This window comes from Erythranthe guttata, chromosome 8 (genome assembly GCF_056151865.1).
Source record: "Erythranthe guttata isolate IM_541 chromosome 8, IM_541, whole genome shotgun sequence".
Taxonomy (NCBI): domain Eukaryota; kingdom Viridiplantae; phylum Streptophyta; class Magnoliopsida; order Lamiales; family Phrymaceae; genus Erythranthe; species Erythranthe guttata.
The window spans coordinates 1,272,339-1,289,226 of record NC_142540.1 but is presented as its reverse complement, the minus strand read 5'-3'; the positions used below and the strand labels follow the sequence as shown (position 1 = coordinate 1,289,226).

General features: G+C 37.2%; 3 protein-coding genes and 1 long non-coding RNA gene across 5 annotated transcripts; 3 read left to right on the top strand and 1 right to left on the bottom strand.

Annotated features, from left to right (window-relative positions):
* Positions 1-33: 33 nt before the first annotated feature.
* LOC105970851 (uncharacterized) lies at positions 34-2,206 on the top strand. The gene is made up of 2 exons (XM_012995678.2): positions 34-963; positions 1,831-2,206. The coding sequence occupies exons 1-2, from the start codon at positions 232-234 to the stop codon at positions 1,912-1,914; spliced, it is 816 nt and encodes a 271-aa protein (XP_012851132.1). The 5' UTR covers positions 34-231; the 3' UTR covers positions 1,915-2,206.
* A 2,084-nt stretch (positions 2,207-4,290) lies between these two features.
* Positions 4,291-8,433, top strand: LOC105970831 (EXS (ERD1/XPR1/SYG1) family protein). 2 transcript variants are annotated; one of them, XM_012995658.2, is made up of 13 exons: positions 4,291-5,125; positions 5,235-5,547; positions 5,767-5,815; positions 5,913-5,984; positions 6,079-6,208; positions 6,299-6,419; positions 6,534-6,792; positions 6,899-7,003; positions 7,081-7,125; positions 7,242-7,391; positions 7,503-7,787; positions 7,900-8,039; positions 8,194-8,433. In XM_012995658.2, exons 1-13 carry the CDS (start codon positions 4,555-4,557, stop codon positions 8,285-8,287), a joined length of 2,334 nt encoding a protein of 777 aa, XP_012851112.2. In that variant the 5' UTR covers positions 4,291-4,554; the 3' UTR covers positions 8,288-8,433. The 2 variants fall into 2 exon arrangements, with proteins under 2 accessions (XP_012851112.2, XP_088677637.1); XM_088821511.1 differs by having other exon boundaries at positions 4,410-5,125; positions 6,299-6,792.
* A 9-nt stretch (positions 8,434-8,442) lies between these two features.
* Positions 8,443-16,178, bottom strand: LOC105970841 (SPX domain-containing protein 4). Its single transcript, XM_012995668.2, has 3 exons — positions 15,755-16,178; positions 9,312-9,477; positions 8,443-9,221 (listed from the first exon to the last, which is right to left on the bottom strand). Exons 1-3 carry the CDS (start codon positions 16,019-16,021, stop codon positions 8,731-8,733), a joined length of 924 nt encoding a protein of 307 aa, XP_012851122.2. The 5' UTR covers positions 16,022-16,178; the 3' UTR covers positions 8,443-8,730.
* LOC148768274 (uncharacterized) lies at positions 15,836-16,249 on the top strand. The gene is made up of 2 exons (XR_016033038.1): positions 15,836-15,975; positions 16,099-16,249. It is a non-coding gene; the product is annotated as an uncharacterized LOC148768274 (long non-coding RNA).
* Positions 16,250-16,888: the final 639 nt, after the last annotated feature.

Genomic DNA, 16,888 nt, shown 5'->3' with positions numbered 1-16,888 from the left:
TATTTATAGCAACAAAATCTGGTCCGTCCATCTGTATTAAATGTACGGAGATTAGATCCTAATAATCCGGACAGCTAATAATACAGTGCACCGACGCCACACCGTGTAAAAACCTCTCACGAGATCCGATCGCCAAGTATATATAAACACACTGTATCAACGACTTTTTTCCCGATCACAAAATCATTTCATCAGATTACAAATCCCTAATTCAGCTCAAATCAATCAACAATGTCGTACTTTCCCAAAGGGCACCACGACGGCGATGCGGTCGACGACTTCGACGAGTTCGATTCCACCCCTTACGGCGGCGGATACGACATCGTTTTGACCTACGGCCGCCCCCTCCCCCCTTCCGAGGAGACCTGCTACCCCATCACCTCCTCCGGTTCCGAGAGCTTCGACTACGATCGCCCCCAGTATACCTCGTACGCTGAGCCATCCGCCTATGGGGATGAGGCTTTGGATAACGAGTACAAGAGCTACGCCCGGCCAAAGCCCCGCCCTGCTCGGCCATCTTACGGTGGTCCGCCGCCGTCGGAGCCTGGATACGGCTACGATAGGCCCAAGCCCAGTTACGGTGGAGAGAGTGAGTACGGATCCGGTGGTGGATCCGAATTTGGTGGGAGGCCTGAATATGGATCCGGTGGGTACGGGAGGAAGAGTGAGTACGAGGAACCTGCTCCCGAGTACGGGAGGAAATCGGAGCCTGAATACGGTGGATCCGGTTACGGAAGGAGACCCGAGGCCGAGGAATATGGATCTGGTGGGTATGTGAAGAGACCTGAGTATGGGGAAGAGGAAGGTGGCGGTGGTGGTGGTGGTTATGGGCGGCCAACCAGTTATCAGGCGGAGGGTTACGAAAGGCCAAGCTATGGTAGGTCTGAGGAAGAGGATTACAGGAAGCCCAGCTATGAGAGGCGTGAAGGTGACGATGATGAAGGCTATGGCCGCAAGAAATATGTGAGCTTTCTATATTTAATCTATTATTTTTAATGCTTTGCGTTTTATGTTTCATTTTGGTTTTCACTGCTTGTTGATTATGTTTTATGATTGCAAGCTTTGATTGATTGATGTTGCTCGTTTGTCCTTTTTTTTTTTTTTGGGACACTCTCTTTTTTGCATTAGACTATTGTCATCATTTTTACTATAGTTCGGCAGCTTATATATAATATAGGGTAAATTACGGCTACCCTATGAGATAATGTCAAATTACGAAGAAAAAAGACCTCGTGTTTGGATAAATACAACCGCCCCTCAACTATGAATATTCTTACATGTCCACTCTTGCATTGTCAAATTTCGTGGAATCTTTTAGATTATGTGGAATATTCTCTAGTTTGTACCCGTTTTATCACATTTCAGTTCCACATTTTGGTGCATCAGAAACTGTCTTTTTTTTTTTGCACGAAACGAGTACAAACTAGAGAACATTCCACATAATCTAGAAAATTATGTTGAATTTGACACCATAAACATGAGGAGTGTTTTCGTAATTTGACCTTACCTTAGGGGTTGGCCGTAAATTAGCCTATAATATAGAAGTATATACCCCGTACCTTATATTGAGGAATGGAAGTAAAAAATTACAGTGCAATAAGTGAATCTTTAGAACTGTCAATGGCTTTCTTTCTGTATTGAATACTGGAGTAGGAGAGCTGTTTTATGATCATGCTTGCTTATCTTGAAACCTTGCCATATTTTTTTAGGGTAATGGTTTGCTCAGTTTATTGATCTATTTTGGTTGGAATTCGTTTAGCTACATTTTCGATTTTCCAGTTTACGATTAGTGATCCGGACATAATAATTGATAATATGCAAATTTGGCAGGGAGATGAGAACTCTGGGGACGATGAAGACGAGGAGAAGAAGCACCGCCACAAGCACCACCACCGTAAGCACTATGATGATTAAGCAACAATGGTCTGATGTATTCCGAAAAAATGGATTATGCCGTTTTCAAGCTACTAAATAAAGTGTTGTGTGTGTTCTTTTTCTAATTAGTATTTTGTTTTTGAGTGTATTCTAAGCATACTGGTTTTAACCATATGCAGAAAATAAAAAAGTAAACTTGTATGTATGCCTGATAATGCTTGTGGTTTTTTTAATGTTTTTGTTATGTTTCAAAGTAAAATCCCACATATGTTGGGATATATGTTGGTATGTCCTGTTTCTGCTTATTTATGTCGTGCAATTTTACGTGAAACGACGCAGTTTTTTTTTTTCTTTTTCTTTTCGTGCAGCAGCAAACTTAAGTTGTTTGGATACTTAAACGCGCATGGAAGCTTGACCTTTTCTTGAATACCTATAAATTTCCGTGTTGATTGAATCATCCAAAAATTGTTCAAATTCGAAGAGCTCGTTTGGTTGATAAGTTAAGCTGTGATTTATTCGAGAACTGAGTTTTATTTGGTGTTCGGTTAGTACAATAATTAAACTAGTCGACTCCAAAAAAATACGGGGAGAATCGTCACGCACGTATTATGACCTTTTGAGAATTTCGTCTATTCAATATTGTCTGTCACTTAAAAATTTCAATGCCGATAAATTACATATTTTTTAATTATGTCCTTATTAACTCTCTCCAACACGAAACACTCTCTGTATTAATTTGTAAACATTAGTATTTTGGTTTAACAACATTTATTTTCTGAAATCAAAATATATTTATTAAATTTCTTAAGATTTGTCCAAATTTGAAAAACTACACTTATTTAAAAACGAAGATGGTAGTTAATTAATCTTTGGTTGGTAGACTATAATGAAAGTCGGTCAGAAAACGATCATTCAAAACAGTGTGAAATTGGTTCTTCCAAAATCAACCATCTTCAAGTGGAAAAATAAAGCTAAAAAAATAAATAAATAAAATAAAATAAAATAAAATATAAGTGCAAATTGTTAGAGCAAGTGCAATGGGTTATCAAACATTGCATTCAAACCATTAACCACCATTTATATACTAAAAATATAAATTTTTAATTTCAGTGGGGTTATCAAATAAGGGTTCTATTTTGATAATCTAACTTTTGGGATGTTAAAATACTTTCTGGAAATTGAGTTATCAAAAGCGTAACTATCTAAACATCCAATCAAAAGTTGATATGTGTCAACTACAACTAAAATCACCCATAAACTTCCAATTGATAATTAATTTGATAACCATAGTTGGAGTAGATAAATTTTAATTAATATTAAAATATTATCTCAATAATCAAATAAATATTTCATAATTCAATTTTGGTATTTCAGCATAGATATATGTTATTAATGTTTGATCAAGTGGTGGTTGAACTTGAACGTGTACAGCTCTCGAATGTGACCAATTCCCCACATCTAAATAGTTTATATAAATGTCAATTTCTTGTTGAAAATTAAATAAATTTTATGGATCGTAGCATCAAAAATTACAATTTGTTATACCGACCCTAAATAAGATATTGGATTGCCGGCAAACTTTAAAAGACTTATAATTATAGGTCTTGGCAGAAGTTGATTTTAAAATAAAAATTAGTGATTGCGATTTAAGTTGATTTGTAATGTTTATTTTTAAAAATTGATCGTATTTGAAAATTTACTGGAAAATTAACTTCAATTGAAAATGCAGATTCAGATGTCCTTTTAAAATTATCCCCTAAAATAAAATTATCCCCTAAAACAACTTATTATGAAAGAAGCAGAAACTTGTAAACATCTTACAACAAATTATGAGAAAAAAAAAACTTAAAATAATAAGCTCTGTCTAATTAGGTAATTGTTTAAAAAAGGCCAAAATAATTAGGAGGTTGTACCATCGTACTCATTGACTTATTAGCTACATTAACTTAATTTATCTTCTTCACAAAAAATAAAAAAAATAAAATTAATTAATTTACAGATTTGCAAAACAATGTATAAGAAAATTTGACACATGAATTATAAAAAGAAAATCACTGTAATACTGTAAGAACTGGGAAATGGAAGCATGGATTTATATCAAGGAAATTATAGTTTTCGCCCTTAAGTTTGCATCAATTTCATATTTGGTCCGTCATGTTTATAAAAAAATACATTTGATCCTTTATATTTCAATAATTCACCACTTGTGGTTTTTTCTGTCAATTTACAGGTAGGCCCCATCAAGTAAGACAGTGATGGACATACACGCTTGGTTTTGTTAGTTTTAACGGAAAATTGACGGAATATACTAAAACTGTTGTATTTTTGGAAGATGTGGATCAAATATAAAATAAGTGAAAACAGATCTGTCATGGCTAATCAATGGTTAAACAATAATTAAGTCATAATTAGAGCAGCCAACTTCATTTGAACACCGAGTACAGATCTTAAGCTACATTATCAAATTATCAATTATTATTATTATTATAATAAGACCAAATTCTGTTCAAATCTCTTTAAACAATTGCTTGCTTATCAAAGTTGACATTTTCAATAATCCAAAAAAAAATATGAATAAATTTTCTCTTATAAAATTAAATCTCCAATCCCCATAAATCAACAGCTCTTAAGAAAAAAAAAAAAAAAAAATTATTTTTTCTTGCAGCAGAGGGAGCAAAGATGAAGTTTGGGAAGGAGCTAGCTTCCCAAATGGTGCAAGAATGGCAAACAGCTTACGTGGACTACGACAACCTCAAATCACTGCTCAAAGACGTCATGATTTTCCGACAAGAGCACGCGCTGACGTCATCTTCTCCATCGGGCCCGGAGGCCCGATCGAGGGCCCTTAAGAGGAGGCTCACCATGTACCGGGCCTTCAGCGGGCTGACGAGAGGAACCACCGTGAAAACCGAAGACGAAGTAATACTAGTGAGCTCCGACGGCGGCGGCGGCGCGGAAACACATTACCAGACCATGTTCCTCAAATCCTCCGAAGAAGGCGGAGAGTACGAGATGGTGTTCTTCAGAAGACTCGACGAAGAATTCAACAAAGTTGTCAAGTTTTACAAGGAGAAAGTTCAGGAAGTGAAAATGGAGGCGCAAGAATTGAACAGACAAATGGATGCTTTGATTGCTTTAAGGATTAAAGTGGATAAGCCTTATGTAGAACACAAATTTTCTCCCCGACAAATTAGGGTTCCAAACCCTGCTCCTGCAACTGTACTTGCATCAGTCAATCCAGTCAAGAAAGGTTTTTTTGTTTTTTTTTTTTTTTCAAAAAGAACCCTTTTGATTAAATTTTATTGGGTTTATTTATTTAATTGAAAAAAAATAATCTTTTTGTGTTTTTGAATATGAAGGAGTGAGAATGGATGCAATACATGAAGTTGAGATGAGCAGTGAAGAAGGGGTTAATTATGGAGGTGAATTGGAGATGAGGAACAAGAAAAACAAGAATGATATTAATAGTTTTAGGCCTGCTCCTTTGGAGATTTTGGATCACGTGAAAATCAATGTCGAACCCAATACTCCGGTTTCGACTTTAAAGAATGTTTTGGGGAGTTCGAAATCTGATCTTTCTTTCAGCAAAGATGAACTCAAAAGAGCAGAGGAGAAAATGATCAAAGTCTTCGTCGAATTCTGTCAGCAGCTTCGACTTCTTAAAAGCTACTGGTATAAATATATATATATATATATATATATATATATATATATATATATATATACACATATATATATATATATATATATATATATATATATATATATATATATATATATATATATATATATATATATATATATATATATACACATATATATATCGTGTATTTTTATATTTTTCAAAATTGACGTAGATGACTGATATATAGTGGTGCATTGTTTTGCCAGTTTCTTGAATATGCTTGCATTCTCCAAGATAATGAAGAAGTACGACAAGGTATTTGTCGATTTTTATTTTTATTTTTAATTTGCTCGGCTTTTGATCTGGATATTCGACCAAAAAAATAATGTTTTTTTGTTTCTTCTTCTTGCAGATCACTACAAGGAGTGCATCGAAATCGTACTTGGAGATGGTTGACAAATCTTATCTCGGAACTTGCGATGAGGTTTGTTTAGTATTATGGGACTTTGTAATATAAAATTTTATATGATCGTTGCAGATTCAAGAAAGTTTTTTATAGGCCTCGTCCTGTTTTTCAGGTCAGCAAACTCATAGAAAGAACCGAAGCCACATTCATTAAACACTTTGCGAACGGAAACCGCAGAAAAGGAATGAAATCTTTAAAACCGGGCCATAAAGTAGAGAGGCACCGAACAACCTTTTTCCTTGGTAATTTATAAACTCCGTCGTTCTTACAACATCTCTTACTTGGATAAAATTTAGAATTCTCTAATATATATATACACATATACAATGCAGGTTTATTTACGGGTTGCTCAATCGCACTAGCTGTTGCTATTATAATCTCGATACACGCTCGGGATCTTCTTAATCACGAAAGACGAGGGGAGTACATGGAGAGCATATTCACACTCTATAGGTACATATCCTTTTTTTTATCAACTTATTCGACCAAGGGCATTTTCGTCATTTCTTCCTCGACGGAATTAAGTGATCAATATATTAATTTTAAATTTTGCATCGACGCATGCAGTTTCGTTGGATTCATTGTCCTACACATGGTTATGTACGGAATGAACACGTACTATTGGAGGCAATACCGTGTGAACTACCCTTTTATATTCGGATTTAAACCAGGGACAGAATTGGGATTTAGAGAAGTACTCCTCGTTGCTTCCGGCCTTTCTGTACTCACATTGGCTGCTGTGCTTTCGAATCTCGATATGGAAATGGATCGAAGAACTGAACGTTTTCAGACATTAACTGAACTCGTTCCACTTGCTCTAGTCCTTGTAAGTGTGTCCGAAAACTAATTATTATATCTTGTTTTAGTCCTTTATATATGTATATATATATATATAAAGATTAATAACTTTAAATGAAATATTCGTTTAACAGGTTGTTCTTTCGATAACATTTTGTCCTTTGAACATAATATACCGCTCGAGCCGATACTTTCTCCTTTCTTGTGCATGGCACTGTCTTTGTGCTCCACTTTACAAGGTATATATATACTTATTTAGGTTGTAATAACAAATCCAAAACAAGAATTACACGTAAAACTCTATTTTTTTTTGTAGGTTACACTTTCTGACTTCTTCTTGGCAGATCAGTTAACAAGCCAGGTACGAACATTCTTTATTCTTCACGTAATAAACCGGAAAAAAAAAAAATCATAATCGAAGTTCTTCTTCTCGTAGTAATTGACTGTTATATATGTCTTCGTGTATTTTTTTTTCAGGTGCAAGCATTCAGAAGTATACAGTTTTACGTGTACTACTATGCATTAGGAGATTTCAGAAAGAGATCGAACAAATTCCTCGGAACCAGTGTTTATGATCTTTTGTACATCGTAGTAGCCATTATTCCGTATTGGTCGAGGGTTCTTCAGGTAAATTTTAAAAGAAAAACATGTGCATGCATTAATCTTGTGTCTGCCAAAAAATGGTAATAAAACTAATTTCTTTTGGTTGGTTTTAATTTTTTTTATTTTTTTTTTCAGTGCCTTCGGCGATTATTCGAGGAGAGAGATCCGATGCAAGGGTTTAATGCCCTAAAGTACTTATCAACTATTGCAGCACTTGTTATGAGGACAATGTATAGTCTTAATCTTAGGAAGCCCATGTTTTGGAGAATCATGGCTGCATCTACTTCGGGTTTTACGACTGTTTATAATACTTATTGGGATATTGTAATAGATTGGGGTTTATTGCGAAAGAATTCGAAAAATCCATGGCTGAGAGATAAGCTGCTTATATCGAACAAAGCTGTGTATTTTGTGGCTATAGTAAGTTGACAAAGCTCCTTTTTTTTTTTGTTTGTTGTATATATATATATATATATACCAAAAAAACTGCTTCGTAATAATTTTGAGTTAAATGTTTCTTTTTATTTTGCAGGTAGTGAATATTCTTTTGAGACTTGTGTGGATGCAGTTGGTTCTTGATTTCAACGAGACGAGGTTTCTACATAGGAAAGCCATGGTTACCCTTGTTGCCTGCTTGGAGATTATTCGTCGTGGCATTTGGAATTTCTTCAGGTTCGATTATTCATGAATTTTTATTTTTTTTGGACCGTTGGATTTGTCTGAAAATCCTATAAATCGAGAGGGAAAAAAAATACTAACGTTCGACGTATATATTATATCTACGATATTTTGTTTTGTTTAACACCTGAATGCCTTAACTGGACAGATTGGAGAATGAGCATTTCAATAACGTCGGAAAATATAGAGCATTCAAATCGGTGCCGTTGCCATTCCACTACGAAGACGAAAAGATTAGGTGACAGAATACAGCACACATTATATGTTTTTGTGTATACGAAAAAAAATCGAAGGGTGTGGAATATTATTTGCTTCATTTGTATTCTTTTCACATTTGTATCAATGTACACACGAATATTCGTTCATAAAATGCAGTTTATTTACTTCACACTATGTATTAGAATTTACTACTTATAACTCCTCAAACGATAACACAATCCGAACATCGTATAACAGCTTACATACACAACATAAATCTGTATATTGAACAAATTATTAAAATTAACACACACTTTTACGTAAAAAAATCGTAAACTGTAATCAAAATTCGGAATTCAGCCAACATGTAACATTATATTGGCAGGTTATTTTTCACACTATATTTACACGTATTTTTCCGAAATTAGCTGACAGGTATACAAACAAAATTATTTAGATTAATCACCAAATAAAACGGCAAAAAAAATTATTTAGGGAAACATATATCCACATCGTCTTCGTCCTCGTCATCATCGTTTAAGGTAACAAAAGAGTTGCAGGGCGAGTTCTCTGCAGTTACATCACCTGTGCTGCCATTATCGCGGCTTCCAAATATATACGACATGGACAAAGGATTCGAGGAAGCGCTCTCCCTTTTCAAGCCCTGTATAGCATTTATTGCAGCAAGGGTACTCTGGTATATACGTACAGTTTCTTGTCCGAGCGAAGATGTTGTCTCCGAAGAAACATTCGCCACCTCAGCATGTGACACGCCTGCCTGATAATCGGAAACATCGGTCGATTCTACCACCTCAGCTTCTATAGGAAACAAAACCTCGAGATTCTCTTCACACTGGTGAACTAGTCTTGTTAATTGCTCGGTTGTGAAGAAGGGCTGGTTAAAGGCGAGCTGAGTGAAAGGTAGGCTCAATAATGCCCCAGTTCGTTTGTCGTATTTCTTCAAAATCTTGATAAGACCTTTAAAGAAAAATTGCACGAAACAAATATTTATTTAAAATAAATACCGAATGATTATTTTAATAGAGAGGAGCTTCTTTCTTTCTTTACCTGCAAAGTTGAGGGAGCTGTAGCTTTTGAGCAGAACCATCTCTCCGTGAATCGAGACAAAGTCTCTACGTATCTCCATTAAATCTTCACTAAATTCAATCTCCGAGGTGAAAACTCCATTGTACCTTCCCCTCTCCTTCACACGCTCGATTTTTTCCTTTAGTGCCTGAGGCAAAAAGACGCCGATAATAATTGAAATCACGTTAGTACATTGTTTTGGTTGTTCGTCAAAAAAATATCCTACGATGTAAATTAACCTGTTTTATACGCAAAGTTCTCACATGTCAATGAACGGTAAAAAGCCAAGAGTAACATTTTATCTGGGTTTTCTTTTTCTTTTTTTCGATATTTGTTTTTTTTCGGGTTTTGTCGTATGCTTTCGAGCACGTCACGGAAGCATATTTACACATTAGTAAAAACTAATTTTGACACATCTGGAGCCCATTAACAATACATGTGTTGCAGTAAGCTAATCCCAGTCAGGCCAAAATAAACAAATCCCATAAAAAAAATGGAATATACCTTCACATATTCTTTTGAACCATCAAAACTTCGAAAACCGATGCCCACTTTAACATGTTGATGAGTACTATAATTCATGTTTTTTTTCTCTTCCATACCCACTACTCTGTCAACATCATCTCGTATGATCCAAATAAATAACATCTCCGTTTTTAGCTTCTCTCGTGCACTCATCGCATAAGCTGTCCTAACAAACTTCATCAATCTAATGTGACATTTTGCAGTTTAACACAAGTTCATCGGTTTTCTTGGTTCGGAAAAGTTCGACGGTTTCTACGTTGACAAGGAGGCAAGAGAAGCCTGATATTATCTGTGAACGGTATAAATTCTTAAAATCTCTTCTCCTTCAAGCCAATTTTTTAATTTTTTTTTTTAATTCTTAAATTCAAATGCTCAATTTTGCCACTTTTTAAGCAATAAAACCCTACCACTGTGAGTTTTGGGTAGCTCAATTTTCAAAATATTTAAGCGGTCTGTGTATTTCATTAAAACAACGAATTAACATAAAATTGTCCTCACCCTAATTCCCAAATTGAAATCAAATCAATGTTTATTACGCCTAATTTGAAATTACGAATCTCATCACAAAAATCAAAACCAAAAATTGCACAAACAAAATCGATGAATTGTCACGTTGCATGGGAAGGGCTGGGGAAACGACGTCGTAGGGGAGAGAGAGAGTTGCGTTTCACTTGAAGAAACGCATGAGAAAAGAAACACGTTTTTAGCAACAGCTGAGTTTTGAAGTCTCCAATCACACGGTGACACGTGGCACGGCAGTTAACTTCCTAAATCGAGCTGATAGAGTGATTAAGACTATAAATAGAAGCTATATCCGATTCATGTATTTTTTGTGAAATATCTGGATAGTAAATCCTCTGTAAAACTTCGAATCATGTTTACCCATTCAATGGCAATTTCCAATTTACAGTTCTAAATCTAACAATTGGCTATCAGAGCATTGATCCTACCTTCGCGAACGACGGAATTGGTTATGGCAAAGGCTAACAGTACTCGGGTGGAAGCAGTAGAACAACAATTAGTGGCGATGGATGAGCAGATGAAATCAATGGAGCAGAATGTGGCCAGTTTATTTGGAGGTCAGCAAACATTGAGATCGGAGTTGCAGGCTGATTTGGAGGAAAAAATGGCAGCAGCGCAGAAGAAAACAGATCTTAAATTCGATGAGGTTTTCAAGCGGTTCGACGAATTAGGGCGGTTGTTGACAACGAATCGAGGAAAGGAGCCGTTGCAAGGCAGCGGATCGATGACCAATCAACCACCACAGACGGCGGCGCGTGTACGTTCGGAAGGCAATGTACCATACACGATTCCCATGCATCGTCAATCTGAAGGTCAGTATGGGGGAAATGGAGCTCATAAAACTCCAAAATTGGATTTTCCACGTTTCAGTGGTGATAATCCACGGGGATGGTTGCGGAAGTGTCAGAAATACTTCACTATTACGAGAATGTTGGATCATGAGAGGGTTGGTTACGCATCCATGTACATGGAAGGTAAAGCTGATCACTGGTACTCGGATTATGTGGAAGGACGTGAGGCGATTGATTGGTTAGGGTTTGTAGATATGGTAATGGAGCGATTTGGGGAAGATAGTGATGAGAGTGTAGTGGAAACATTCAATAAATTGAAACAGGAAGGTACAGTGGAGGTTTATAGGGATACATTTGAGGAACTTAAGGCTTTCATGTTGCACATGAATCGAACACTCTCTGAAAATTATTTCATAAACAGTTTTATCAGTGGATTGAAGGAGGAAATCAAAAGTATGGTGAAATTGTTGAAACCAAGAACATTGAAGGAAGCTATGCATCAAGCTAAGCTTCAAGAGAAAGCTGTGGATCAACTACACAAGAGCATGAGGAATCATCCAAAGCTATCTGTGAGCACCCCAAATTCTAAAGGTTTCAAGAGTAATCATGGTGAGCCCTCTGTCAGGTATAATCCTCGTTCTGAAGAAAACAATACACCAATTAAAAGGCTATCTAATGCTGATTGGGAAGAAAGAAAAAAGAAGGGCTTATGCTTTAACTGTGATGAAAAGTTTACTTATGGTCATAAATGCAAGAGGTTGTTTATGATATTGGGTCAAGAGGATTGTGATGGAGAAGGGGAGTTAGAGGAACTGGAAAATGCAGTAGAACTCTATAGAATTTCAGTGTATGCTCTAGCAGGTCAGGTGAGTGACAAGACCATCAAACTGTTAGGCATGGTTAACAAGCATCCCATTTCCATCCTTGTAGACACTGGAAGCACTCATACTTTTCTAGATCCTAGTACTGCTAAGAGAGTGCAGTGCCTTCTAGAACCTACTTCCTTGATGAGAGTCACTGTAGCAGATGGTAGGAAAATTGTGAGCAATGCCAAATGTTCATCTTTCCAGTGGCAAATAGGTAAATACTCATTCTCTAATGAGGTGAGGTTGTTAGAATTGGGAGGGTGTGATCTTGTTATTGGAGTTGATTTGCTGAAGCAAATGGAGCCAGTCACTTTCCACTTCACCAAGCAAAGAGTAACTGGATTTCTGCATGGGCAGAAGGTTATGTTACAAGGACCAACACCTAGTGTTTCTATCCAGGCTATCACTGAAGAAAAGATGGAAGATCTCATTAGTAAAAACAAGATCATGATTGGGTGTGTGTGTATGGTTTCAGGCACAGATGGTTTGCCTATAGTTACCACCCCACCTTCTCATCTGTCTACTATTTTAGAAGACTATGCAGATGTGTTTAAAGAGCCAACCTCACTGCCACCTGAGAGAGGTGCTGAGCATTCAATTACCATTAAGGCAGGCATGACTCCTTTCAAATTGCAACCATATAGGTACCCCTATATACAAAGGAGAGAAATTGAGAAGATGGTTGATGAAATGCTGCAAAGTGGTATCATACAGTCTAGTGTTAGTCCATTCTCTTCACCAGTCCTCTTGGTGAAAAATAAGGATGGCACATGGAGATTTTGTATTGACTACAGAAAACTGAATTCTATTACTGTCAAGGATGGTTACCCTATTCCCATCATAGATGATCTGCTAGATGAACTACATGGAGCTCAGATTTTTTCAAAAATTGACCTTAGAGCTGGCTATCATCAAATTAGGGTGAAACAGGAAGACATTCATAAGACTGCCTTTGTCACTGCCTCAGGCCATTATGAGTTCAAGGTAATGCCATTTGGATTGACTAATGCTCCTGCAACCTTCCAAGCCTTGATGAACCAGATCTTTAAAGCTCACTTGAGGGAATTCATCCTTGTGTTTTTTGATGACATCTTGGTATACAGTACATCTGCAGCACTCCATCAAGAACACCTTCAGATCACCCTCTCCATTTTAAGAAAGCATGAACTGTATGCCAAGTCCTCTAAGTGCAGTTTTGGGCAGCCTCGAATTGATTACTTGGGCCATATCATTTCTGCTGCTGGAGTAGAAGTGGATCCAGAAAAGATCAAAGGGGTGATGGATTGGCCTGTGCCTAGCAATGTGAAGGCTTTAAGGGGTTTCTTGGGCCTCACTGGGTATTACAGGAAGTTTGTTCAGCATTATGGCATTATTGCTAAACCACTTACTGACTTACTTAGGAAAGGCAAGTTTGAGTGGGGTGTTTCTGCCACTAAGGCCTTTGAACAGTTAAAGATAGCTATGATCAACACTCCAGTCCTACAGTTGCCTGACTTCTCCATCACTTTTGTTCTGGAAACTGATGCTTGTGCCACTGGAGTGGGGGCTGTTTTGATGCAACAAGGGCACCCCCTTGCCTACTTGAGCAAAGCCCTTGGCCCTAAGAGTATGGGGCTGTCAGTTTATGAAAAGGAATTTTTGGCTATTCTTCTAGCTGTGCAGAAGTGGAGGGATTATCTGTTACACACCACTTTTCTCATCAGAACTGATCAGAAGAGCCTCAAATATTTGTTAGAACAGAAGATTACTACTCCCATCCAGCAGAAGTACTTGGCCAAGTTATTGGGGTTTAGCTACAGAATTGAATACAAGAAAGGCTGTGAGAATAAGGCTGCAGATGCTCTTTCTAGGAGAGATTCTGAGGGCATTCTCCAAGGAGAATTATCTGCCCTCACTGTATTGCAACCTATGTGGCTTGAAGAGGTTATGCAAAGTTATGATGGTGACTCTACAGTGCAAGAGGCAATTGCTCACTTGACTGTCCAACCATGGGATGTGTCTGAATTTGAGTATTTAGATGGTTTGCTCAAATTTCGAGGAAGGATCTATGTGGGCAGCACTGGCAATCTAAGACAGCAAATCATCATTTTCATGCATGAATCTTCCATTGGTGGTCATTCTGGGGTCCAGAATTCTTTGAGGAGGGTGCAAAGTGTATTTTACTGGCCTCAAGTGAAGACACAAGTTAAAGAACTGGTTATGTCTTGTGGGGTTTGCCAACTCAATAAGCATGAGACCAATAGGATACCTGGCCTATTACAACCACTGCCCATACCAGAGCAAGCTTGGGCCTATATTACTATGGATTTCATAGAAAAGTTGCCAGTTTCTAGGGGCAAGGATACAATTTGGGTCATAGTGGATAGGTTTACCAAATATAGCCATTTCATTAGCTTGAGCCACCCAATGTCAGCTTCTTCATTGGCCCAAACCTTCATGGATACTGTGTACAAACTACATGGATTACCTACTTATGTGGTGTCAGACCGAGATAGGATATTTACTAGTGTTTTTTGGAAAGAGCTGATGAGTTCTTTGGGAGTTCAACAACAGATGAGTACAGCTTACCATCCCCAAACAGATGGGCAGAGTGAAAGGGTCAATCAATGCTTGGAAAGTTACTTAAGGTGCATGTGTGGTAAGTTTCCCAAGCAATGGAGTCTGTGGTTATCCCTAGCTGAGTGGTGGTACAATACATGCTACCATTCTGCCATCAAGATGTCTCCATTTCAAGCTCTCTATGGTTATCAACCTTCTCAAGTGGGGTATGGACCTTGGTTGGAAGTGAGAACCACTGGAGTTGAGCAGTGGTTAAATGATCATACTAAGATGATTCAACACCTCAAAGATATGTTACAAGAAGCCAGCAATCGTATGAAGGTACAAGCGGACAAGCATAGGAGTGAGAGAGAGTTCCAGGTAGGAGATTGGGTATATCTCAAACTCAAGCTATATAAGCAGCTCAGTCTTAAGAAGAGCCCCATCTGGAAGCTCATGCCTAAATATTGTGGACCATTTGAAGTCTTAAAGAGGGTGGGAGAAGTGGCTTACGAGTTGAAGTTGCCAGATGCGGCAAAAGTTCATCCGGTTTTTCATGTGTCATTACTTAAAAAACAGGTTGGTAGCACCGATAGGGTGGTGCAGATTTTCCCTCCCTTGACTGATGATGGGGAGTTCTTATTGCAACCGATTAAGCTGTTGGCTCGAAGAATGGTGAAAAGAAATAATACGGCCGTGGGTCAGATGCTGGTCCAGTGGGCTCATTTGCCGGCAGAGGAGGCTACTTGGGAGGATGCTGAGGAGATGCTTCGGAGGTTTCCTTCATTCCAAACATGAGGTCATGTTTCTCAAGGGGAAAGGATTGTCACGTTGCATGGGAAGGGCTGGGGAAACGACGTCGTAGGGGAGAGAGAGAGTTGCGTTTCACTTGAAGAAACGCATGAGAAAAGAAACACGTTTTTAGCAACAGCTGAGTTTTGAAGTCTCCAATCACACGGTGACACGTGGCACGGCAGTTAACTTCCTAAATCGAGCTGATAGAGTGATTAAGACTATAAATAGAAGCTATATCCGATTCATGTATTTTTTGTGAAATATCTGGATAGTAAATCCTCTGTAAAACTTCGAATCATGTTTACCCATTCAATGGCAATTTCCAATTTACAGTTCTAAATCTAACATGAATTTCATCAGAAAAAAAAAAAAAAAAAAAAAAAAAAACCTGGAAGCGGATGATAAAGTCCTCCTCCTTTTCGACGTAGAAATCGTTGAACTTTTCAAGCTCCTCGTTGAGAATCGTCACAAACCATACGTGGAGCTCCGGCAACGGCAGCATAGGAACAGCCGCACCCACGCCCCGCGGCGGATTATCGGCGGCGGCGGGAACATTCTTTAGCAGCTTCTTCAGGACCTTGTAGCACAGAAACTTATCCCTCCATGAAGGTAGGGTTTTCTCTAAGTGCATCCTGAATTCTTTCCCGAATTTCATATGATTTATCGATTTTTCTAAATGAATTCTTGTAAACAGTAATTACGATTGAATAAGTGGGAATTCTTTTTTTACAGGAAAAATGGTGAAAGTGTGTGCAAGAAGAACATGCTTTTGGTGTCTAATCTAATATTTTAAGATGGGATTTATAAGATGTATATAAATAGAAAGGCTTGCATTTTGTTTTATTTTATTTTATTTATTTATTCAATTTTGATGTTGTTGTTACATTGTGATTGTGGATGAATTGGGATCTTGTTTCTAACAATTAAAATATGACAAACAAATGCAACAAAAAAGACCTAGTAACAGTCGAGGAATATCCTTTGGACCCAGGAAAGGATAAAAGAAAAGATCATATATGAAGGTAAAATTAATTTATTTTTTTTTTAATTGAAAGAATGTACCACCAATTATATAGGTGTACTGGTTAACTGCACTCTCGTACAGTATAATTTGTATATTATACGAGAAACGGAAACTATACTAGACTAATGATTTGTGACAAGCTCGATCTAGCGACTATTAACAAATGAATTCGAATTTGGGTCAACTGACACAAACTCACTTGCTTCAATTTCTAGACAATCTCTTCCGGAGTTTTGGCCGAACTTTCTATTGTCGTGTTTTGTTTGTTTGTCATAAAGTAAGACAGACTACTTCAAGAGAAGAAAAAATAATGAATTTTGTAATGGAGGCGGGATTAAGTTATTTTAATTTAATGTATAGAATTTCGGTTGCTACTATTTTGGAATTTGAAAGATTAAATTGAAATATATGTTATATTTGTTTTAATAGTATAGTTTATGATGCCAATTGATTAAAAATACAAAATAAAAACAAATATACTCATGAAAAATTTGATGA

Excerpts from the sequence above, each read along its gene's own strand:
- LOC105970851 (XM_012995678.2), top strand. The coding sequence starts at position 232 with ATGTCGTACTTTCCCAAAGGGCACCACGACGGCGATGCGGTCGACGAC. Across the intron at positions 964-1,830 it reads GCTATGGCCGCAAGAAATAT|GGAGATGAGAACTCTGGGGA; the intron begins GTGAGCTTTCTA and ends CAAATTTGGCAG.
- LOC105970831 (XM_088821511.1), top strand. The coding sequence starts at position 4,555 with ATGAAGTTTGGGAAGGAGCTAGCTTCCCAAATGGTGCAAGAATGGCAA. Across the intron at positions 5,985-6,078 it reads ATCTCGGAACTTGCGATGAG|GTCAGCAAACTCATAGAAAG; the intron begins GTTTGTTTAGTA and ends CCTGTTTTTCAG. Across the intron at positions 7,004-7,080 it reads TTTGTGCTCCACTTTACAAG|GTTACACTTTCTGACTTCTT; the intron begins GTATATATATAC and ends TTTTTTTTGTAG.
- LOC105970841 (XM_012995668.2), bottom strand. The coding sequence starts at position 16,021 with ATGAAATTCGGGAAAGAATTCAGGATGCACTTAGAGAAAACCCTACCT. Across the intron at positions 9,478-15,754 it reads ACTTTATCATCCGCTTCCAG|GCACTAAAGGAAAAAATCGA; the intron begins GTTTTTTTTTTT and ends TTTTTGCCTCAG. Across the intron at positions 9,222-9,311 it reads CAGCTCCCTCAACTTTGCAG|GTCTTATCAAGATTTTGAAG; the intron begins GTAAAGAAAGAA and ends TTTTCTTTAAAG.